General features: G+C 41.7%; 1 protein-coding gene across 3 annotated transcripts in view; it reads left to right on the top strand.

Annotated features, from left to right (window-relative positions):
* LOC101159770 (spectrin beta chain, non-erythrocytic 1) overlaps nucleotides 1-24,552 on the top strand; it is a 122,282-nt gene that overhangs the window by 72,819 nt on the left and 24,911 nt on the right. For all 3 annotated transcript variants that reach the window (XM_023963144.1, XM_023963143.1, XM_023963145.1), the window contains 21 exons: nucleotides 2,197-2,348; nucleotides 7,291-7,464; nucleotides 10,023-10,114; nucleotides 11,046-11,126; nucleotides 13,280-13,395; nucleotides 13,475-13,587; nucleotides 13,860-14,047; nucleotides 15,604-15,721; nucleotides 16,119-16,277; nucleotides 16,420-16,515; nucleotides 16,598-16,804; nucleotides 17,202-17,355; nucleotides 17,540-17,691; nucleotides 18,564-18,782; nucleotides 18,872-18,952; nucleotides 19,275-19,481; nucleotides 19,551-19,762; nucleotides 20,829-20,966; nucleotides 22,654-22,774; nucleotides 23,085-23,300; nucleotides 23,389-23,808. In XM_023963144.1, the coding sequence (XP_023818912.1) occupies nucleotides 2,197-2,348; nucleotides 7,291-7,464; nucleotides 10,023-10,114; nucleotides 11,046-11,126; nucleotides 13,280-13,395; nucleotides 13,475-13,587; nucleotides 13,860-14,047; nucleotides 15,604-15,721; nucleotides 16,119-16,277; nucleotides 16,420-16,515; nucleotides 16,598-16,804; nucleotides 17,202-17,355; nucleotides 17,540-17,691; nucleotides 18,564-18,782; nucleotides 18,872-18,952; nucleotides 19,275-19,481; nucleotides 19,551-19,762; nucleotides 20,829-20,966; nucleotides 22,654-22,774; nucleotides 23,085-23,300; nucleotides 23,389-23,808 (3,416 nt within the window). The remainder of the gene's footprint in view (nucleotides 1-2,196; nucleotides 2,349-7,290; nucleotides 7,465-10,022; nucleotides 10,115-11,045; nucleotides 11,127-13,279; nucleotides 13,396-13,474; nucleotides 13,588-13,859; nucleotides 14,048-15,603; nucleotides 15,722-16,118; nucleotides 16,278-16,419; nucleotides 16,516-16,597; nucleotides 16,805-17,201; nucleotides 17,356-17,539; nucleotides 17,692-18,563; nucleotides 18,783-18,871; nucleotides 18,953-19,274; nucleotides 19,482-19,550; nucleotides 19,763-20,828; nucleotides 20,967-22,653; nucleotides 22,775-23,084; nucleotides 23,301-23,388; nucleotides 23,809-24,552) is intronic.

The raw sequence follows: 24,552 nt of genomic DNA, 5'->3' as shown, positions 1-24,552 counted from the left end.
GGCGTCTCATCCTCCAGCCGCTCCAGTTTACCTTTAGGTTTCTCAGAGAGCGCTTGTGCAGCTCCGGGCCTCCCAACACTGCGGCCATTGTCCCGCCTCTGGAGGTCAATAGTGTGGTTTGGAAGAATTGCTTCTTATCAGCTGCTTGTGGACGTTTAACCGAGCCCAGTTTCCTTCCAGAGGTCACGCTGAGTTTATTCCTGCAACAAGGAACTTTCAGAACTCCGAAGCTTGTCTGCTCCAAGATGCTGAGAACGTGACCCAAAAATCCCAGAAATATTTCAATAATGCACGTACGACTGCTTGTGTCCAGCCCTTTCTGAGGAGGGAACATTTCATAGTAAAAGTGAAAATGGCTCAAAAACACTGTTAACGGATAATAGTTTTACCCCCCACACATTGAAACTAACGGACCATTGGAAGAGATGGCTCACATTCAACTGACTTTTGTGCATTTCAGTTTCTAAATCTAAAATCTAAATGCGTTTTCAGTTATTTTCCCCTAAATGCAGGTAAAGCTCTGTTCAGATTCAGAGGATATCTGCAGAGAATCAGCAGAAGTCAGTCCTCAGCATGCAGAGTGAGCCTCAGAAACAAACCAGAAGGTCTGTGAGGAACAAACCTGAGCTGTGGACGCTCAGGCTGCATTTCTTCTGCTGTGTGTGAGGTTAGCCACAGCTGGGTTTTGGATGGTGTCTGCTCTATCAGACACAAACACTGCAGCCGTCCAGGAACAATGACACGATTCTCAGGAACATCCAGATGGTCTCATCTGCCTTTTTTCCCCTCTCCAACTGTTTTAAGCAATTTGGATGAAATAGTTTCAAAGTGAAGGGACAAAAGTGTTTTGGGAACTTTTTACTTCTTTACTCTACAATGAAAGAACTGACAGATAATTCTAAAACATTTTTTAAGATGTTTTTTTAAACTCTTTAATGAAACATCAAAAGTGGCAATATCATTTTTTTAAATGATATATAGATAGTACCAGTTATGATATGTTGGGTAATTAATATGTTTTTGATCACAACAATATTACTTTAAGAAGCAATAATGTTGGCATGAGTTTTTAGGAAAAAGCACCTTATTCTACCCACTGTCTCAAATTGATTAATTTTTACATGGTGAAACTCTATTATACTGAATTATTTATCAACAAACTTAGCATTCTTTCAAACAGCAGGTAGTCATTAAAAAATGAATACCAATAGATGAGTTATTCTCACCATAAAGTTTGGAAAATTAGCACATTTCCTGCCAGAAGTGTTTTTGAGATTTCATGGAAGCAGCCATTTTGAAATGAGCAGGAAAAGCCACTCTACTGCCCCTAGTGGAATGATAATGCACCACAAGGCAGAAAACATCTACCATGGGGTTTTTAATGAAAGTTTGGATCGTGCTAATGAGATTAAGGTTTCACAAAGGCATTCACCAAATATGATGTTAATGGTTATAGGATTAAAAACCAGGCCAAAATACCCAACTTTACATCTTTGTTATTTAGGGTTATTACCTTTTCTTTACTTCCGCTTCTTAAATACTCGAATACATTTTTTGTTGGGGCTTGAAATGAGGATCAGTGCATTGGTAATTATACCATAAAATGATATGTGAAATTTTTATATCAGTTGAATTAAAGCCAATCTTGAAATAGGACTTTGTTTGAATGTATTTTAGCTTCATTTTCAGGTTTAATTTTTTTACTTTGTGTGCTTTTGCCCAGTAACTTCCTCTGAGATGTTCATTGTTGAGGTGTTCAGTCCTCAGAGGTACATTGATGCAATATATTCCGTTGAGTTTCCGCTTTGGACTCCGTGAATTCTGCAGATTAACAACTTGTGTCTTAAAATAAATGCCTGCAGTTCTTGCTTCAGTGGCTTCTTTTAAACAGACTATATTTTGTCTTTTAAAATTAGAGTAAAAGTTTTTGTTATGAGTAAACTGAACGGATCCATTCTTTGTAGATGGGGTTCCTCTGGGTTCCTGTTTGGTACTCCCTACCTTCTGTTAGGATAGGTTGAGACACCTGATAATTGTCATTTTCCTTATATTTGTTTTGACAATTTGGGGTACTTTTTTTTGTTACTTCATGATATGATATCCATCTGGAAACCTGGACCATCAAGTACGATTGTCCATAAAAAAGACTGAGAAAGTTTGGTTCCCTCACTGACCATCTTCTCTCTATGTGTGCAGATGAGCGCGAGGCTGTGCAGAAAAAGACCTTCACCAAATGGGTGAACTCCCACCTATCCAGAGTCTCCTGTCGCATTACAGACCTCTACATGGACCTGAGGGATGGACGAATGCTCATCAAGCTGCTGGAGGTCCTGTCAGGAGAGCGGCTGGTAGGTCACCCAGTGAGCTGGGCTTTTATTTTGAAACATCTGCAGAGACAGAGATTGATGTTAGTTCAAACAGCACTCTGGTTTCCAACCATAGTCAGGTTTAGGTGTCTTAAACAGCCTCTTTTCCTGGCTTTATGACATCAAAAATCCCTTAAAAATATGTGAATGACGGGGAAAAACGAAAAGAAAAAAAAAACGTTAAACTTAAAAGCTGGATGAAGATTAACCCTTTGAATTCCAGCTTGTTTCTGTTTTAGGATTTTCTTGTTTAACTGTTGCCATGACAATAAATCTTGGCTTCATGATGAATTTTCATCACATGTTGAGACATAAACTTGTGTCCCCCAAACCCCCCCCACCCAAACATTGACTGTTAAGTGACATCCGGCTCCACAGACCAGAACTCCTCTTTCTGGTCATCTTCTTTCCGTTCTCCTTCTCTCTTTTCCTCTTGGCCGTCTGTCCAGCCTCTTCAGTTCAGCTTTCCTCTGTCATCCGGCCTTTTCTCAGCCTGTCAAACTCACGCAGAGGAAACGCAGCCAGACCTCCAGTTTTCTCCTAATATTTCACATGTATTTGAGCATTCATTTCTACGATCTTCAGTTTCAGCTTCTCGTAAAAAAAGAGAGAGAAGTGGAAGGAAGTCCGGGGGGGGTTAGGGTTGTGAAAGGAGTCGTTGAGAAAGTTTGAGGGTTTGCTTGAAGCCAAAACGCCTCCAGAGAAGACAAAGGAATCTGAGCTGCAGAGGAGGAGAGTCCACGTCCTTTATTAAACATTTAACAAACATGGCCTCATTGTTCATTCTAGCCGGGGACTGCTTACAGAAACCATTTTTATCTGTTTCAGCAAAAACTGAAGGAACTTGAAGAACTTTCTTTGTGTGTTTCTAGTTAAAGAATATTTAAAAAAATAAAACGAATTACGTTTTTACAATCAGAATTCTAAAACAAGAAAATTAAATGTCAACGGCGATCTAGGTTTTTGTTTCCCATGTGCTGGAAAACTCAAATCGGTTTGTTCTTAAATCGTCGTAGATGCAGAAAAACAAAAATATGTGCTTCAAGTTCCAAGAAGACACTTCTACACTAATGCTCTTTCAGTTTTGAGCCTTTTTATGAATTCCTCAAAAGCAGACATTTACTTCCTAAAATACCACAGGACGCCTCAAATGGCTTCATCCATTATCTGCTGCAGATGCAGTCTGGGTTAAGGCTGTGTTCTGGACAAAGATGTTATGACCTCCATGTTCCAGTCCCCACAGCCTATTCCTAGTAGGGTTAAAGCCTTTGGCCAGTTTCGAATTCTTACTCCTACATTTAGTCCTCCAAACAAAGAGTTATGTAAAAATAGTGTCTTCGAAATCTGACGTTACTCCCATTTGATGTCATCAATAGTTTCTGGTCAGCGACGTTAGCGCGGAGCTGCTAGCACTCAGAAATGGATAACAATATCTGCTTTATATCAAACTTCTTCCACTTTCGGCTTGTCCCATCAGGGGTCGCCACAGCGAATCAGCCACTTCATCGCGGATGATTCGCATGGTAATCTTATCAATGTTTTATGCCGGATGTCCTTCCTGACGCAACCCTCTCAAATTAACCGAGCTTGGGACCGGCACCGAAGTAGAGAAGGGAACAGGGAGCAGCCTGGATTCGAACCCTGGTTTCACGGACGGAAGGCATCGCCAACCAGCACGAGCTAAACCGGCTCCCTTTCTGCTTTATATCAAACAATTTGGGAAAACTGTGGTTGGTGATTTTACAGAGGAGGTGTGAATCCATCAATTCTGCATGACACACTCAACTTTTGATGATCTGTGTGATGCCCTGGGACCTCCTGTGGGGGCGCTGTTTAGTGCCCAAGGCAGCCAACTCCTAGCGCAAGCGCAACATTTTTTTTGTTGATAAATTTGAGTTTTCTTTTTAATTGTTATGTTTCCATTAGGCACATTTACTATCACAAATTCAATCTGCGCAATTTCAGGCAATAGAAACACAGCTTTTGTGTCCTTGACTAAGGAATTGAACTTATATCTCTGTAATATACACCCCCCCCAAACAGACCTCTGATGTGCTGAAAAATAACATGCAACAGCAGTAAAGGTCCAATCCTTAACAGAAATCTTTAATCTCAACTCCTTCTGCTGCATCTGGAAGAATTTTCAATTTTTTTGCGAAGTTTGTTTCTCAGAAAAATCCCAGAGATGTGGCTTCTGTTGAATGTAAAATGCTGAGTGAGTTCAAAAGTAAAAAAAGAAATATGGGACAACTTTTGTTTTTTCAAACAGTAACAAAGCTGACTGACTGGGGGGAATGTAAATCTGATTCCAAAATCGTTCTGTATAGGAACTCAGCTGGGCTGAAAGTATAAAACTTACAGAACTTTATGGTTTGGCGGTTTCAAGCATTCCTTTCATTCTTTCATAAGCTTCCTTTCGTTGAGGGACTTAAACGTGTGAATCATCTGCGTACGGTGGAACTGTGCTGCCTTGAAAAACTGTGGTTTTCTGCAAAGAGAGCTGCTCTGTTACACAGAAGGAACATGTTCTTTTTTCCTAGAGGTTTCAGGTTCCACCGTATTTGTTCAAAATACCCCCAGCCTTGTCATGTAGGGGCTTGAATAAGTGCGTTGATGGTTTGAATTGGGTCCTGAACAAACATGGAACGCCCCCACCCCCCACCCCACCCCACCAGCTGGTTTTACCAAGCAGGAGGCAGTTTAGTCTAAAAACAGCATAAACCTGCTGATGTTGGAGAAATATTTCAGTTTGTTTTCACGGCTGACTAGCGCTGCATTACCCTGTGGTTTGTTGGACTCCAGTATTTGAGACGCTCGAGTTCAGATCCGGAGGGCTTGGATGACTTTCACCCGGGTGGGGTGGGGTGTTGTGTGTCTGTGTGAGGCAACAACCCACGGTGTTTGCATTGGACGGCAGACAGGATGTACGGCCGCTTCTGCTCTGCCATTCTGGAGGTTTATTTTAATGTTCAAAGATCCTTCTGTAAATTAGATGAGCATGTCTGTTTCGTCTCCAAGACATGATTTAAGTCCTAAATGAGGCAACACAACTGCAAATGAACTTCGCTGCTCTCTGAAGGCTCCACCACAGCTTCATGTTCAGCCAGAGAACTAATTTGTTCAATTGCTTTCAAAAATTCCCCTTTTGGGAAGCCACTTATCTTTCATATGTAGCAGAAACCCTAAAAAGCAGTCAAGTGTGGCAGAAGGTCCATGCTTTATGGTAAACAGGAGTTTATATTGAGCCTTGTCACTTCTGGAGAACAGATGTTCCCTTCATCTTTAATCTACTCTGAGGAAAATGGCGTTTTTGGTGTTTTTAACATGTTCTTGTGACATTTTTATGTGTTTGAGGAAATATACAAGATGAACCTGTCATGAGTCCAGGAGTGCAATGATTGTTTTTCTGTGTTTAGCACACAGATATCCCAGGAGAGCACTTTCTCCAGCACAGAGATTCTAAACGAATTCATGTGATTTCAGTTTAGCTTTGATTTAAACTCCTAAAACAAGAAACAGGAATATTTACTTTCTGGGTGTTTTTCTCCTTGTGTTATATTTATTTATTAGTGTTTGCAGTTTTCTGTCTATAAGAGATCCTAAAAGTCCCACTCCAAACATCTTTTAATTAGTTGTAAAAGTGTTACCATAGGTCTTTGAATTATGATTATGATGTTTTTAGGCAAATTTATTTTTAACAAGCTGTTGTTTTCTAGGACATAGAAAACAACAACCATTTCTAGGACATTTCTGCAGAACAGCAGGAGGTCATTAGAAATTTGCTTCTGACTTGTGGGTAGGACCATTGGCATGGATAGAAGCCCCCCCCCCCCTCCCCATTTCTAAGAGCACTCTATCTACACTCTCTCCCACTAGCTTACAGCCCCTCTCACCCCCAAACTAACTGGCGCAACAAAAATGGTGAGCAATATTGGAGCTTTCCAGCCGCACAGTTTAGATCCAGAATTCCAGTTCAGACGAGGAAAATAAAGACGTTCATGGATCTGTTTGTCTGCAACTGGACGCAACAGAATGGAGTTGAGCAAGAAGCAAAGGCGCACCTAGTGCATGTTTTACGTCACAAATACGATCTTTTTCAAGCGGCATTTTTTTCATCCGCTTCTTATACGCAGCGATTCAAATAAAGAGAGACTCAGAAACGCAAGTTTGAGATTAATTTTCTTTATACATCTCCTCCATCATCAGAAAAATGTTAAAAACACTAAAAAATACATTTTCATCAAAGTGGTTCTTTAAAATACCTCACCTGCCAGTTCAGATTATTCGATCTCACAAACGCCATTAGTTGGCCGCTAACTGCACTATTGCTTAGCTTTAGCTGGATTCATCTTTTCAAACGCTGCCTCCCCGTCTGTTTGGTGGTTTATCAAATGCCAATTAAGGTGTGTTATAATAAACTTTTGGGTTACGGCCCATGCACATATTATTTACGCCTTTTAAAAATTGTGATTCTTTGCCTGTTTCTATTTCTTTTATTCCTAAAAACTGCCTAACTGATGACATCACTGATTGAAACTTAAGCTGAAGCATGCACACCTGCAGATATGAACTGATGGGCGATCCTGTCAGTAAGCCTTCTTCAAGTTGATTTTCAGGCCTTTTTGGAGGCAGATTATAGATTTAATGGATTTCACAGTAAAACATTGCCCGATCATGGATCCCCCAAAATCAAATTGGGACTGATTGGTCGGTACCCCCCCTAGATTTGACTTTTGGGGCAAACGGAGCAAAGTGCATCCCCAAAAGCAGCCATTACAGGGATATATCTCCTGAAATCATCAGGAACTTTCAGGAGGCGTAATAACGCAGGGGGTTGGTGGTTCTGAGAGCGTTCGGGTTTTTCGAATGGAGCATGAAGCCGTTCTGATGGTTTTAATGAGTGTTCTCCTTTTCTGTGGTTCAGCCCAAACCCACAAAGGGTCGGATGAGGATCCACTGTCTGGAAAACGTGGACAAGGCTCTGCAGTTCCTGAAGGAGCAGCGGGTCCACCTGGAGAACATGGGCTCCCACGACATTGTTGATGGGAACCACCGCCTCACTCTGGGGCTGATCTGGACCATCATCCTCCGCTTCCAGGTAAGAGGTGCTGAATTGTGGCTTGTAGTTGGTATAGTTGGTGTAGTTCGTATTTTTGCTGTAATTGGCGTAGTTGGTGTATTTGTTGTAGTTAATATAGTTTCTGTATTTGCTGTAGTTGGTATAGTTGCTGTAGATGGTGTAGTTGTTGTAGTTGGTATAGTTGATGCATTTGCTGTAGTTGGTATAGTTGCTGTAGATGGTGTAGTTGGAATAGTTGCTGTAGATAGTGTAGTTGCTGTAGTTGGTGTATTTTTTGTGGTTGGTATAGTTGCTGTAGATGTTGTAGTTGCTGTAGATAATGTAGTTGGTGTAGTTGCTGTATTTGCAGTAGTTGGTGTAGTTGCTGTAAATGGTATAGTTGGTGTATTTGCTGTAGTTGGTAGAGTTGCTGTAGATGGTGTAGTTGGAATAGTTGCTGTAGTTGGTATAGTTGCTGTAGATGGTGTAGTTGTTGTAGTTGGAATAGTTGGTGTAGTTGTAGCCTGTAGTTGGTATAGTTGGTGCATTTGCTGTAGTTGGTATAGTTGCTGTAGATGGTTTAGTTGGAATAGTTGCTGTAGTTGCTGTAGATAGTGTAGTTGCTGTAGTTGGTGTATTTTTTGTGGTTGGTATAGTTGCTGTAGATGTTGTAGTTGCTGTAGTTGCTGTAGATAATGTAGTTGCTGTAGTTGCTGTAGTTGGTGTAGTTGCTGTATTTGCAGTAGTTGGTACAGTTGCTGTAGTTGGTATAGTTGCTGTAGTTGGTGTAGTTGGTGTATTTGCTGTAGTTGGTAGAGTTGCTGTAGATGGTGTGGTTGGTATAGTTGCTGTAGTTAGTGTATTTGCTGTAGTTGGTGTAGTTGGAATAGTTGCTTTAGATGTTGTAGTTGGTGTAGGTGCTGTAGATGGTGTAGTTGGTATAGTTGATATAGTTGGTGTAGTTGCTGGGATCTGGCATTGTTGCTGTAAATGGGCTGTACGAAGCCCATCGAGATGACTGTTGTTGTAAATGTGGGCTATACAAATAAAATTGACTTGAATTGAAAAGATGGTGTAGTTGGTATAGTTGGTGTAGATGGTGTAGTTGCTGTAGATGGTGTAGTTGCTGTAGATGGTGTAGTTGCTGTAGATGGTGTAGTTGGTATAGTTGTTGTAGTGTCTGTAGTTTGAATTGTTAGTTGGTCTTTTTCTGCATTACATGAAGAAATGAAGGAGTTGAAATGACGCATTGGTTTCATATCGGTTTAGATAAACGTCATCTGAGCTTAGTTAGGGAAAGAATCTTTCAGGAAAAAGATCATGAAGATCAACTGGAACGTTAGTTCTCCTTCTTATAAACCTTCCGGAATAGTTATTTCAAATGTGTTTTAATTCTACGAGAAAAACGTCGTTCTAAAAAAACGTGTTTCTGGCATGGGCTGATTGTCACTCGACAGATGATGTCATGCTTGGGAACTGTTGATAACATAGAAGTAAAGGATTTAGCTTTTATAAGCTTTGAGGATGAAATAAAACCTACTTTACTGGAGGATGAAATCAACTGGCAGCAGATGCTTGAGAGATGCGCTTTGTGTTGACGGCAGCGTTCCTGATTTGCTGCTTTAATGTGGTTCATGATGCTGGATGTGGGATAAATGTCTGTCTGTGAAGGTTAAGGGTCCGAATTTTCTGAATATCAAACTTTTTGAGGAAACCATGGTGTCACTCATTTAGTAGGAAATGTTTTTAACAAAGTTGACAGTTTTATTGTGCAAAACTCATGGACTTTTTGGAAGTTTTTTTCACTTTTTGTAAAGTTTTTTTGGACTTTGCTGAACTGGGTTTGTTCCCTTTTAGAAAAAATAGGAAATGTTAAAAGGTTTACTTTTCTTTACTTTTTTACCATTTTTTCATAACAGGTTGTAGTTTTTAGAAAAAGGAGACGCATAGAGTGTAAAGAGTTGTTAGTAGATAATTAGTTGTTTTTATTTTATAAAACCATAAATTTAAAGAAAAAAGGTTTATTCTTAACAAAAAGTAAAAACCTCGAAGCTTCAGCTCTTATTTAAAAATTTTGTTTTATTTTGTTTTATTTTTTTATTTTTTTTATTTTGAAAATGAAGGGATGTTGAAATGACTTTTGGAGAACTTTGGTAGAAAACAACCCTCAATTTTCTCACTAGGAGATCGGGGATTGGTCCTTCTTTTTCAGAAAATACTTAGTCTGAGATTTGTTCATTTTGCTGTTCATTTTTCTTTAAGAAAAAAACCTACTTTAAAGCCGAGACACTCGAAATGACATAAATATGAGTTTCTAACTTTAATCATCTATTTAAAAGTCACACAGAGTTAACATCCAGATGGGTGTTTTCTGCAAAGTTTAGATCTGAATACAAAATATTTTCTTTTATTGTAGTCTGATCAAAGACCTGTTTTTGTCCTTTAATCCTCAAAATGAGAGGAGCATGTCCGTGTTTTCTGAGTTCTTTTCATTTGTAGTTTCAGGCTGTGATTTGGGTTTTTGTTTGGGAGAATTCTGTGGACACACAGACGTTTCTGCATCATTAAGCCTCACCTTTGTGCCGCGTGTGTCTCAGATCCAGGACATCAGCGTGGAGACGGAGGACAACAAGGAGAAGAAGTCGGCCAAAGATGCCCTGCTGCTCTGGTGTCAGATGAAGACCGCCGGGTGAGTCGGAGCTGTGACCCAAAACACTCCCAGCATGTTCACTTGAAACAAACTTTGTGGTTCAGTTTAGATCTAGTCTCATTTTCCTGTAATAACTGCACCAAAAAGGCTTGTAAAAATACTCAACTTGGTAAATGGCGTATACTTATATAGCTCTTTTCTACCTACAAGTTCAAAGCGCTTCACAGTCACAGACCCATTTACCCAGTCACACATGCATTCACACACTGGTGGCGGCTCCGCTGCCAAACACAGGCGCCCGCCTCCCACCAGAGGTAAGGTGGGTTGAGTGTCATGGGCGTGCAAGGCGGGAATCGAACCTGCAATATTTCAATCATGGGTCGACCGCCCTACCACGGCCGCCCACACACACTACATATTTTTTATGATGAGAAGTTGTAAAATCTTTATTTATCCATTCGTAATAAATGAGAAATATACTTCCTTTGAATGATGGATTTCAAATATCAGATAAAGATTGCAGCAGTATGTAAAAACACGTCACTGTAAAAAAATTGACATATTATTGAAAATGTATAGTTATTTTTTTATTATTTTATATTTTTTAGGATGAAAAAAAAAGATTTTTTTGTATGGAAAGACAATTTCTTGTATCCGTTTCCTAATTCCTCTATGAATTTATGTTTTCTCACACTCCAGTAATTAAACCAAATAATGCTTCTTTTTTCCTGGTGGGCCGGGTTAAACCAGATACAGATTCAGACAAATGTTCTCCAGTCAAGGAAGATTAGAAAAATCAAAGTACTAAAGGCAGATTTACTCGATTAGATAAACTGAAAAGCTTTTACAACAAAAACTTTTCAAAACAAAATATCACTGTCAGCCTCAGCCTAAGTTGATTTGCTCTTTTTCTAACATGATCTTACACTAAATACAAGATCACACGTCTGACCTGGTCTCTCCTCTGCAGGTATCCCAACGTGAACATCCACAACTTCACCACCAGCTGGAGAGACGGCATGGCCTTCAACGCCCTCATCCACAAGCACAGGTAGGAGCTCCCGCCGTCTGCGTGCTCGTGTCAGGAAACCCCGAGAATTCTTCTTTTTCTGAAATCAAACTGGATATTTTTCAAGAATTTGTCAGAATGTTGATAACATTTAAATGTCTTTGAGAATCTTCGTCTTTTAAGCCAAAAACTGAAGTTGGATATGAGGAGCCGAGAGGTTTAAGGACAAAATGTGACAAGTTTTTCAGCTCCAAGAACTTCAGTTTTTAATGACAACAAAAATCAACTTTATTGGCCAACCAAATGTTTCTCAGAAGACATTCATGCATATTTTAAGGCCGTGTCACACAGCCACTTCGTAGATTTTGTGCATTTTCCATTTATTTTGGTCTTTTGTAATTCATGCCTGATGCATATAACTTTTTCTTGCGTTTTCATTGGTCGATGTGTGCAAATGTCCCTCGAGGATTTCGCCCGACAAGTCTTTATGTGAATTCAGTTTTGAGCTGTTCAAAAATATTGGTCGGTTTGAGAATTACACAGTTTACATGTATTTTACAAAGTTTATACCCCATTATCACGTAAATCTTGCAATTGTGTGTGATTTTTGCGAGATGCTTATGCAAAGTTATGGCTTCCTACGACAATACCGCGTATGTCTAACAGACTGTTCACGCATGAACCACCGATGAATAACTTTTATATCATCAGCATACGCCGCACGTTACGTTAAAATTACGTAACTGACACACAAATCACTACTAAATTGCAAATAAACAGCGCAGTAATCATGCACAGTTCATGTTCTACTTGGATTTACGTGTTCTTTGCTTGGTTTATTTGTACTGCATCCATGGTTTTAATGTGCTTCATTTGTGATACATCTGTGAAAAAGTCATGTAAAGAGCACAACGTCTCTCACTTTTTCCCACATAAATATTCACGCATGAACAGTTTTCATTCGTGTATTAGCCACAAACTGTAGGGGATGATCTGTTGCTTACACCCCCTTTGCGTGCGCACCTCTCGTGCACATCATTTAAATCAATTGTCTGTTAACACCGAACAACATTCCATGTGTCAAATTTGCGCACACCCTCTTTGTTTTAACATGCGACAAAGTGGCTGCTTGACGTTTGTCCAAAAGCGTGTTCAACTGCAGCTTCCGCCGCTTTTGGGGGGAGGTCCGTCAAAAGTTTTCCTCGACTCCATCCCAAAGGACGCGGATGATGAGAGATCAGATTTATTTATTTCTTTTGAAGAACTGTACTGAAGCGTCGCTGCACACCTCTATGAAATCCTTCAGCAATCAGTACAGACTCTCCCAGTGAGGAGCAGCACCAGGAGAAAACCGCTGGGACGGGCTTCATAGCAACAGGGAACAATGTGAAAGAATGAAAAATGTTCCTTTTTTTCAAGATGCAATGTCTCAAAGCTTGTGTAAATGGGCATCTTTTTATATAAAGGAATATCTTGAGTTCGAAGATCTTAGTAATGTTTTGTTTTTATAAATCGACCTCAATGGGCAAATATTTTGATGTTAAGATACATTTGTGTCTGTGTGTGTATGTTTTGAAGGACTTTATATAAATGCTTTATTGAATCTATGTTTGAAGCTTTAAAAAAAAAGTAGACTTTTATTTTTTTCCTGTTAGTCTTTTTCCATTATATTTATTCGAAAAAATCATCCAAACCGTGACCCTAAAACCGTGACACGACCCCAACTATGAGTTTTGTGATCCGTCGCACCCCCAGCAGAATGAACGTAGTGGCTGTGTGACACAGCCTTTAATTTAAAGCAGCTTCTTCTGATTTGCTTTAGAGCATTTCTCATCTTAAGCACATCAGTTCTGCAGACTTTCTGAAGGATGTTTGAAGTTCTTCAGTGAAATTGACAGCTCTTTTGCTCTTTCTCAGAGCAGACTTTCTACATGAACTTTTCAGGTCAGGTTCCATTTTTTTTAAAATGGACATCAATCAAAAGATAAAATGGTTTTATTGCATTTATGAAGCTTTGGAAGATCCTCATAAAAATGTAGACTTTTGGAGAAATCTGTAGAAACAAAACCAGAAGCCTTTGAGAATCTCCCATTAAGAACACCTGTTGAAAATGTAAAAAGCTGAAAAGTTGAAAAGTCTTTAAAGTAAAAGTCAAAGTGGAAGCAGCTTTAACATTTGTGTATTTTGTTCTGTAGGCCAGACCTGATTGACTTTGACAAACTGAAGAAGTCCAACGCTCACTACAATCTGCAGAATGCCTTCAACCTGGCCGAACAGCACCTGGGCCTCACCAAGCTGCTGGACCCTGAAGGCGAGGCCACGTGCGCTCATCTTCACAACGTGCACACGTTGAGTTTTTTTCCTGACCATGTCCTGTTGAAACTGTGCAGATATCAGCGTGGACCACCCCGATGAGAAGTCCATCATCACCTACGTGGTCACATACTACCACTACTTCTCCAAGATGAAGGCCCTAAAGGTGGAGGGGAAGAGGATAGGCAAGGTAAGCGATCCACCTGCTGCCCCTCACCTTCACTGGATCAGCAGGATCTGTGTGTGTAGAAGGAGGAGCCTCTGGAATCTACTGTCATGTACAGTTTGAGATTTAATTCAAGGATTAGTGAGGAGAACGAGAATGTAAAACGTTTTAAATTTAAAAAAAAGGAACTACGGTAATCAGTAAGTGGTAAAGCTTTTCTTCTTTCGCATTGCAGGTTTGTCTTTGATGTTACATTTCCAAATTCTTTCCATTCTTCCCTCCGCTGTGTCTTCCAGGTGCTGGACCATGCCATCGAGACAGAAAAGATGATCGAGAAGTACGAGTCACTGGCGTCTGACCTGCTGGAGTGGATCGAACAGACCATCATCATCCTCAACAACCGGAAGTTTGCCAACTCGTTGGTGGGCGTCCAGCAGCAGCTGCAGGCCTTCAACACGTACCGCACGGTGGAGAAGCCGCCCAAGTCAGTAGCTGTTCACTCGCAGAGTCCTCCATGGGCTTTAGACCTACATGTTGGTGCACTTAAGATGAGAAACATCAACCGCTGAACTCTTCATCTATGAGTACAAGATGAGTTCATTACAGATGTATTTTCATTTAAAAGTAAAAGACGGCGAGCATCAGATGAGGGGAAAACTCGTCATTCTCTACACTTTTGACTCTTTCCATCGGCTGACAGTTTATAAAAACAGTTCCCTTCTGCCTTATTATTATTATTATTATTTTTTACAAACTGTTTAAAGGGCCGACACCATGCAAAATCAAGGTTTAAGATTTTAAGTGTATTATAATGTTCATTCCTCACAAAAAGAAATTAAAAGCGGTATTTTGATCCGATCATGCTTTTCTGAATATTTCTCTAAAAACATGCACTCTGAGCATCAGCCCCTACCAATTCATGAAAGACAAGTGGGTTCTCACATTATGACATAACAAAGTGGGAACAGCCCCTTCCAAGAAGACTGCACTGCCAGCCCCGCCCCCAGGCTAACTCACACTTATTCCGCGCAGCTAGCAGTGATTGGCAAAACGCTTTTCTTTTCTATGTACAATATGCACATCCATCTTTGCAAAAGTTTAGATGTTGTTTGTTTTCGTGGGCGAGACGCTGATACGCCGCTCTAGGATGACATCATGAAATGGGCGGCACCCACACGGAGTGAAAGTCAATGTCTCAAGAGATTAAGTTATCTGACTTCCGGATCTGGAAAATGGGCTGTGAAAATAACTCGTAATTTATTTAAAAAAGTAATTTTTAGTGTGCCAAAGGTAATATATTATCATACATATGGATATTGTTAACAATAAAGTGCTTAAGAATAGCTTGGTTTAGATTTTGATTGCTCTGATTTTAAAGAACAAAAAAGAAACCCTCACAACAAAACATAAACAAAGCAAAAAGCAACAAAACGGAATGGGACTGTGAAGGTGTATAACAGATTATTTTATACCCACCAAAAAAAAGAAATAACTAAAACGAGCAGCACGGTGTGTTTACGCCTTTGTTCATGAAGCAGAATTGCTCCTTGCTGCTGTCTCCATACCTTTTTTCCCCTCTCTATTGAAGACATCTGTTTGGTTTATTGCATGATGTCAGAACCACAAACTGCAGATGTGGGTTTGATAAATGAGCAGGACCCACAAACACAGCTTGCAGTCATTTTCAGCCAAAGCTTTTCTGCGTTTCACCAACCGTTAAAAGCTTTTGGTTTTCCTTGCATCTTCACTTTCCTGTGAAGAAAAACAGTTTAATCTGCACAGACTCAGCAGCCGTGACGTAAACATGAAAGCTTTTTTTCCCTTGAACGTTTCCCTCGACGGTGTTGAGCTTCAGCAGGGCTTTTCCTGTTTGACTGAAGAAATCAAACCAGATTTCATCGCAGATTTATTTTGCTAGAATACCAGTAATTCTGGTTCAGTTATAAACTGCTGTTTTTTGTCGCTTTGTTCTTTTAGGTTGTGTTTTTTTTTTTGTAAAAGTTGTGTCGTCTGTGTGTGTGTGTGTGTGTTTGTGTGCAGGTTCACAGAGAAGGGGAACCTGGAGGTTCTTCTGTTCACCATCCAGAGTAAGATGAGAGCCAACAACCAGAAGGTGTACACGCCCCGAGAGGGCAAACTCATCTCTGACATCAACAAGGTGACCCCCCCCCCCCCCCCCTACCACCACCTTATTTGTTTCCGAGTTTGTTTACATACAAAATAAAAGAAACTAATTATTCATCAGATTTTTACAGTACTCAGAGTTTTAAAGTGAGCATCCAAGATAGATTATCTGATGTCCAGAAATCCAATCAACACTTTTTTTAATGCAAATATGCACCAAGCTTCCCGTAATTTAGCATCTATGAAGGCAAAAACATTAGTAATTTATTTTTTTTTCGTCGCTGGTAAGATTTGCCCCTTATTGAGATAAATGTAGCAAGGCATGGTGGTGTAAGAATCATGTTATCAATGCTTGAAACTTAAAAAAAAAAATCGCATTCATGGTTTGATGGAAAATAAATTGGCATCAGACTTGTTGTATTTTTTTTTAGGCGTGGGAGCGGCTGGAAAAGGCGGAGCACGAGCGGGAGCTAGCACTGAGGACGGAGCTGATTCGTCAGGAGAAACTGGAGCAACTTGCACGACGCTTCGACCGCAAAGCCGCCATGAGGGAGACGTGGCTGAGCGAGAACCAGCGGCTTGTCTCACAGGTAGAAAAAAAAAAACGAGCGCCTGTGTTTTTGTCATCAGCAACAACCAAGATTAACCAAAAATCACAAAACGTTTTAAAGCACAACATCCTTTCATCTTTTCTTCGACTCTTTTTCAACTTATCCTCTTTCTGGTTGTTAGGACAACTTTGGTTTTGACCTCCAGGCTGTAGAAGCTGCTACGAAGAAGCATGAAGCCATAGAAACGGACATCGCTGCGTACGAGGAGCGAGTCCAGGTCAGCTACCGGCTCTCTGATGTGTTCCAGCTTTGAGAGTACTGGTTAAATATGGCGCTTATTGTTCCCCTGGCTGCTGCAGGCTGTGGTTTCCGTAGCAAAGGAGCTGGAGGCAGAGAGTTACCACGACATCAAACGCATTACAGCGAGGAAGGACAACGTGAACCGACTGTGGGAGTACCTGCTGGAGCTGCTGAAGGCCCGCAGGCATCGGCTGGAGCAGAACCTGGGCCTGCAGAGGGTCTTCCAGGAAATGCTCTACATCATGGACTGGATGGATGAGATGAAGGTGGGAAGAACAAAGGGGAAGTTCTTCTCCATCAGCTCATTTGGAGGAATAAAACAAATTGAGCAGCCAGCAGGTGGTGCTAGAAAGGTCTGATGGATGGAAAGTCTGCTAGAGTTCTGCTAAATTCACAGATTTAAACCCGTCAGACAAAAAACAAATGATGGAAATATTGAGGACTTTTACATATAGATTCTTGAAGAGATGAGGATTAAGTTTCAGAAAAGCAAATTAGCATTTTTATTCAAACTATAGCAAGCAAGAAGCTATTCATGTTAGGAATTTTTTGTAGTAGATTTAGAATCAAACCTCTGACATTTAAAAAGGAAACTCTAAACATGGTTGGAGCTGCATGCTCCTGGTTGGTGGAAGCTTCTCTGAGCCGCCTCTGCACCTGCAGATGCTGCTGCTGTCTCAGGATTACGGGAAGCACCTGCTGGGCGTGGAGGACCTGCTGCAGAAACACGCTCTGGTGGAGGCCGACATCGCCATCCAGGCCGACCGCGTCCGGAACGTCAACAGCAACGCTCAGAGATTCGCCAGCGACACCGAAGGTACGACTGATGGAAACTGTAACCCACATGTTTAATCTTCGCTGTCCCTTCAAGATATTGTACACACGCTCCCTGAGACGAACCTGCCTAGTCCAATTCGTGCGATTTAATCAAAAGTGTTAAAAAACACTTTGGCCTCCACTCCAGCTGCGAGTGTCCGTCCTCACCTCCTCTTCCTCCTCAGGTTACAAGCCCTGCGATCCCCAGATCATCAGAGACCGCGTTGCTCACCTGGAGTTCTGCTATCAGGAGCTGATTCAGCTGGCGGCTGAGCGGCGAGCTCGCCTCGAGGAGTCCCGCCGCCTCTGGAAGTTCTTCTGGGAAATGGCGGAAGAGGTAACTCCTACTTCCTTTTTTCCTCATAATTGATTTTAAATGTATTTACTAATAATGTTTAGACCTTTCCTTAATTTCAATAAAGAAAGCATTTGTATCTAAACTTTCCTTGTCTAACATTAATCTTGAGCTAAAAACGAAAACAAATGAAAGCCACAGGCAGCGTTGTATGGCCCGCAGGCATTTCCCGCCCTTTCCGACCCCCCTTCATTGGCTAAGAAGCCGCTAGATTCCCTTCACTCTCCATTTCTGCCTTTGCCAGCCTTTTCAGAGCGCCACGTGACAAATTTATTTAGAAATAAACACTTTTGTGGCCTTTGTGTTGGTTTTGTCTCCATGGCAACCATTTCATGTTTTGGTTGCCTGGAGGTGAACAGCACATCTATGTAATTTTTAGACGAACGGCAAAAGTAAACATTTGAATTTCTTTGGCAACAGATGTTTTTGTTAACCACGCCCACATTCCTAATATACTTATATCGTATGTTAAATCGTTTTGTTCCGCTTGAGCCATTGATTCATGTATTCATTTCACAATATTCCAGTAAAAAATGTGCGAGCCACGCGGGAACGCCACTTTTGTGAGCTCGCCACTTGACAAGGTCAAAGGTCAACAACAATTCTGTTGAGGTTGAAGACTTAAGCTGGCAGCATGTGTGTGAATTTTTCACGTAGATCGCTTTAGCAAAAGTTTTCTTTTCCTGTATTGTGCAAAAAGCTTGTCACATTTTAGACAAGTGGACCACAGGACCTACAGCCACCAACCAGTAGGTCCTGTGGTCATCCCAGAGGCCACAATTACTGAGGAGAATGACCCCAAATCCTTTTGGTTTGAGTTCTGGTTTCACATGCTTGCCTCTCTGTGTTTACAGGAAGGATGGATCAGGGAGAAGGAGCAGATACTTTCCTCCGAGGATTATGGGAAGGATCTGACCGGCGCCCTGCGTCTGCTGAGTCAGCACAAAGCCTTTGAGGACGAGATGAGCGGGCGAGCCGCCCACCTGCAGCAAACCATCAAACAAGGCGAGGACCTGGTGGCCGACAACCACTTTGGGGCTGACAAGATCAGGGAACGAATCCGAGACATTCAGGTGAGCAAGTTAGCCAGCAAGCATGCTCTTATTTTGAAATGTGTGCACACACCTGACTTTTTTCTTGTCTTCCTTTGAATGCCTTGCAGGAGCAGTGGGCGACTCTGGAGCGCCTGACCGCTGTGAGGAAAAGCCGGCTGCAGGAGGCCTGCAACCATCACCAGTTCCAGGTACAACACCAATGCAGTTCAATTAAAAAATAAAAAAAATCTCTTAATAAAGATTTCAATTTAAATATACTTAAAATTAAAAAATTGGTTGTATTTTATTACTCATATTAAAAAAGATTTGAACCATCTTTGCCTTTTTTATTTAACGTTCAATACATCTGAAACAGATGGAAGTCAAAGATGGCGCCCCCCCACAGGTCCAATTCTATGAACGTGTTGTTTTTTCACCGTTGTTGGAGCTTCATTGACTTGAATTAGTGCGGTTTTGACGGCACCTAGTGGGCGTGGCTTTGATTCTAAATGATGCGTCTCCTTCTGGCAGGCTGATGCGGACGACATCGACACCTGGATGCTGGACGTTCTGCGGATTGTCTCTAGCGTCGACGTCGGCCACGATGAGTTCTCCACCCAGGCCCTGGTGAAGAAACACAAAGATGTCGCGGAGGAGATTGACAGCTACCGACCCGTCATCGAGGCTCTGCACGATCAGTCGCGGACGTTGCCGCCGGAAAAAGCTAACTCTGAGGAGGTACAGGTCCGGTTCTTTAACCGCAGCAGGCCTGTGGCGGCCGCTGTAGTGACGCTCTGGTTTGTGCAGGTGAAGAGTCGTCTGGCGGGCATTGAGGAGCGCTATAAGGAGGTGGCAGAGCTGACGCGGCTCAGGAAGCAGGCGCTGCAGGACGCTCTGGCTCTCTACAAGATGCTGAGCGAAGCCAGCGCCTGCGAGCTGTGGATTGATGAGAAGGAGCAGTGGCTCAACAGCATGGACATCCCAGAAAAGCTGGAGGACCTGGAGGTGGTCCAACACCGGTGAGCAGAAGTGATCTTTCCAGCACAGCTGTGAGGAAGGCGCTGCAGATCTCCTTCCTTCCTTCCTTCACTTCAACCCCTCTCATCGCAGTCTCTGTCTTCAGACAGTCGGTAGACTCTGAGCTTTAGCAGCAGAGTGGAGCTGCTAAATCGTACAAACGTGCATAGAAGAACAGAGAAGTGATTCTTTTTTAGACTACAAGTCTCTCCAGAGTATAGAAAATGCACAAAAAAGAAGAAAAAAATCCTACATCTTTTGGGAGAAATGTATTCAACAAGATATGGGAATAAGAACAGACGTTTCATCTTGAAACATAGGAGGAAGTGTCTTTTACTTAGGTGCACATATGAACAATTACTAAGATAACAAAGCATAAAGATCATGCTAACAAGTCAAATAAGCTCTTTTTAATACTTTTAATCAGTAAATCCATTGAACGGTGTCACTATCGATCTATTCCGCCAAACCCGACAAAAGACTGAGCGCTCCTTCTTTTGTGTTGCTGTTGGTAACAAATATTGGTGCACACACCTACACAACGGTTGTTGCTATATATTTCAACCAAACTATGCACAAAAAAAACGCAACTTGTACAAAGAAATAGAAGGTATAAAGAAACAATAGAAATCCCCGACTGCTAAATGGGCCTGACTTGAATTTTATTTATTCTTTTCTTCTCCCAAAACTCCATGTTTTAGATCCTAAAGTTGCTGTTTGTTTTAACATCAGCTAACATGGGAAAAGAAAAAGAAGACTAAAGATGTTATCAGGGTTATGGGCTGGTGAGGAGCTCTGCCTGAATTAAGATTGTGCAACTGGTTTATTCCACAGAACCGGGTCCGAGCTATCAAAGTCACAAAGAATGTTTGGAAAGTGTAACTTGATGTTCTGATGGTTTTTTGGTTTAACGCTTTAAGAAAAGATTCAAAGAAGGTTCCAGCAAGCACAGAAGTGATTTATTCGCATAAACAAACAAAATAATCCAGTAGAAACATGACTGCAGAACACAGCATTTAATGAATTTGAGGTCAAATTTCTGGTCTGTGTTCTACTTTTTCCCTTCAGGTTTGAGAGTTTGGAGCCTGAGATGAACAGCCAGGCATCCCGGGTTGCCGTGGTCAACCAGGTTGCCAGGCAGCTGATCCACTGCGGACATCCCAGTGAGAAGGAGATAAAAGCCCAGCAGGACAAACTCAACACCAGGTAACCAGACTGGACTCAAACCAGTTTATCCCGTACAGGTTCTTCAATGTGTCCCTCTGTTTAAACAGAAAACGGATTAAAAAAGAAACAGAGCAAATAAAAAAGTCCCTTTTTTCACACAAATAAGAAAGTTGTAGATCCTTAAAACTATTACGAAAAGCATGAAAAGTCATTACAACTCTTAATAAAGGAAGCTATTCTCATCAGTTTAATGAATTCATGAAACAAATTTAGACTCTTAAGTTAAGGATTAATGAAAAAACCAGTAAAAAGCTCATGCTACACATTTAATGATTTATGGACTGTCAGACATTTCCAGCTGTGGTTTGAACTGTGGATCATTCCTGCGAACTGCTCTGTGGATCCATAGTAGTGATTTGATTCAAGGATCGAGATCCAACGACTCACAGATCCAACTACGATTCTCACCATTGTTTGATATAATTCTGTCTGATTGGTTCCTGTATAGAACAGAAGATCAGAACCAACAAAACCTAACAGATAAAAACACAAAGAGTATTAAAAGAAATGATGTTTTTCATTACTTTCACACACTTGTCAGACTGCGGAGTTTTCTGATACTTTTTGGTCTAAATCACTGTTTTTTCTCATACCAAAAAAATTGGCACAATTTACATTTTCCAGACAAGGTTCCGGTACGCTTCTCTGCTATGCTAGTAGACAGTCATATGATGTCATATAATTGTTTGTTTAGTAATATTGATCATTAATTATTCCTTTTATTTTCATTCAAACTGTTAACTTTATGTAAAAACAAATTTGTTCTTTTTCTTTTTAAGAATTTCTTACTGTAAACTGAATTTCCGTCTCATTTTTACGATCTAAGAAAAATACTTGATAGCTTTACTTTAAAAGATTAACACTATATTTATAAAGATTGCAAACTAGCCAGCCGGCTCAACTCTGTGCATTCATACTCACATTTTCAGGAACAGATCTTGAACATTGAGGTATTGGGATTCTCGTCTTTGGATCCTCTGGCTTCCCCACACTGTTGGTCTACAGCTAGAGATTACATCAGTGATGCTGGGACTTTTCTGATTGGTCAATTTTCCAGGCTATTGCTCGGCATCTGTCTTTGTTTATAGTTCAGAGATGGGACAGGTGTCATCTCTAAGGACAAAAACACAGATGAAAAAGCTGTCTGTGATACATTTTCATCCCTTCTTTGGTTGACGTGGGCGAGGAACATGAATAAAATCAGACCTTTAGTTGATATGAATTATTTTCATACAGCGTTTGCAGAGCAGAAACAAAGATGGAGGAGGCAGTGATGGAAGCACAGCCCTGTTTCACTTGTTTTTGCTTTTAATCTAAATGTAAACGACTGAAATGATGAGCTGGAACTTAAAACCAATATAGATTTCCTTCAGTTCTTGTTTCTTCTGTGGTGCGTTCACTGACAAACAAGAGAGTCTGAATTTCCTGTGTTGCTGTTAGTGGAAGAAGTCAAACTAAGTGGTTAAAAAATAGATTTGATTTTTTTTTTGACATTTAAGGTCCAGAACTTTTAGGAAGTGCTGTGTGAAAATGTTTAGCTCCTCGTGTCTTTTAGTTGACTTGAATAGCATGAAGAAATAAAAAATGTGTCTGTTTTCCCGTCCTAAACTGTTCCTCTGACCTGAACAGATCCCGATTGGACTCGAGTGTTTCTGTTCCTCCTCAGGTGGAGCCAGTTCAGAGACCTGGTGGACCAGAAGAAGGAGAGCCTGGTCTCGGCACTGGGAGTCCAGAACTACCACCTGGAGTGTAACGAGACCAAGTCCTGGATCAAGGAGAAGAACAAGGTAGCCACCTGAACCCACCTGCCTCGGTCTGAGCTCAGCCTGACAATTAGGTTCAATTTAAAGAGCAGAATCTGGAAACTTAGGAGGAATGAAAAAAAAAGTTGTTTTAAAATCAGAAAGCATACAAAACAATGTCTTTGGTATTTATCTATGATCCTGGGATGATTTTTGATCAAATGCAATTTATGTATCCATCATTTTAATGATTCTAATGTTAGGCAATCCAGATTTAAAGAAACTGCAGCCGAATCCTCCTCCCTCTTGACCTGTTGGAGGCTCTCTCAGAAACTTGTTCCTCATGGTCTTGCAGCTGATCGAGTCCACTCAGGAGCTGGGGAACGACCTGGCCGGCGTCATGGCTCTGCAGAGGAAGCTGACTGGGATGGAGCGCGACCTCGTGGCCATCGAGGACAAGATGGGCGACCTGGGGAAGGAGGCGGAGCGTTTGGCCTCCGAACACCCAGAGCAGTCCGAGGCCATCAAAGGACGTCTGGCTGAAATCACGGGCGTCTGGCAGGAGATGAAGGTGGGAGGCCTGCGCCGATTAGAGTTCTGCTCTGTTTTTTGTTTTTGTTTTGGGTCAGGCTTGAGTTTTCCCACTTACTGACCAACAGGACGGTTTGAAGAACAGAGAGGAATCTCTAGGTGAGGCCAGCAAGCTTCAGCAGTTCCTGCGTGACCTGGACGACTTCCAGTCGTGGCTGTCGCGGACGCAGACCGCCATTGCCTCGGAGGACATGCCCAACACGCTGGCAGAGGCGGAGAAGCTGCTGGCCCAGCACGAGAACATCAAGAACGAGATCCGCAACTACGAGGAGGACTATCAGAAGATGAGGGACATGGGCGAGATGGTGACGCAGGGCCAGACGGACGCCCAGCACATGTTCCTGCGGCAGCGGCTGCAGGCGCTCGACACCGGCTGGAACGAGCTGCACAAGATGTGGGAGAACCGGCAGAACCTGCTGTCCCAGTCCCACGCTTACCAGCTGTTCCTCAGAGACACCAAGCAGGCCGAAGCCTTCCTCAACAACCAGGTAACCCGTCTGCAGAAACCAGAGCTTTGAGCAAACAGCTCAGTGGGATTCATCAGTTGATACAAGCTTTTAGGTTAAGGAAAGCCATCGTGGTATAAAGCTCTGGAAGGTTCTGGATCTGTGGGGGAGAACATCTGAATCCAGATTGGAGTTGAGGTTTTCCTCTGAAGGAAACTTCAGGTCTGATGGTAGAACTAGACCCTCTAATGACCTCCTGCTCTAGTGGATGCTGGGATATGCTTCAACCCCACCTGACTCACTGCAGGTGGGGTCTGTATGCTGGGCTGAATTAGAGCAGGAAGAATTATTACATTTTCAGTGCTTTTCACTGTTTCTATTCATTAATTTCTTTTGGTTTTAAACTTTTACTTGAAATTTAACAAAAAAAGACAAAATCCTCCTGTAAACTGTTCAGGCTTCAGTTCATTTGTTCTAAAGTGATTAATCAAACTGAAGCTGACCATCAGAGGCAGCTTCTGTGCTGTGAAGAAGACTCCATTGTGTGCTGAGGAAGTCACGACGAGGCACACAGCTGTTTGACAGCTGGGGGGAACAGTGATGGTTAACAAGAGGGAAAGCTTCAGACCATACCCAATAAGACCCAATGCTACCATCTGGTGGTAGAGAGGCGCCATTACACCTTAATGGTTTCATTGGCAAAAACTTCAACCCCCACCTTATGGTTAGAAGCTTCTGAGGATGTCCCCTTTAAACCCTGCAGACCTCCTGATTCTTTCAAGTCGG

Source organism: Oryzias latipes, chromosome 15 (genome assembly GCF_002234675.1).
Source record: "Oryzias latipes chromosome 15, ASM223467v1".
NCBI lineage: Eukaryota > Metazoa > Chordata > Actinopteri > Beloniformes > Adrianichthyidae > Oryzias > Oryzias latipes.
This window is presented reverse-complemented; position numbering and strand designations above follow the sequence as displayed.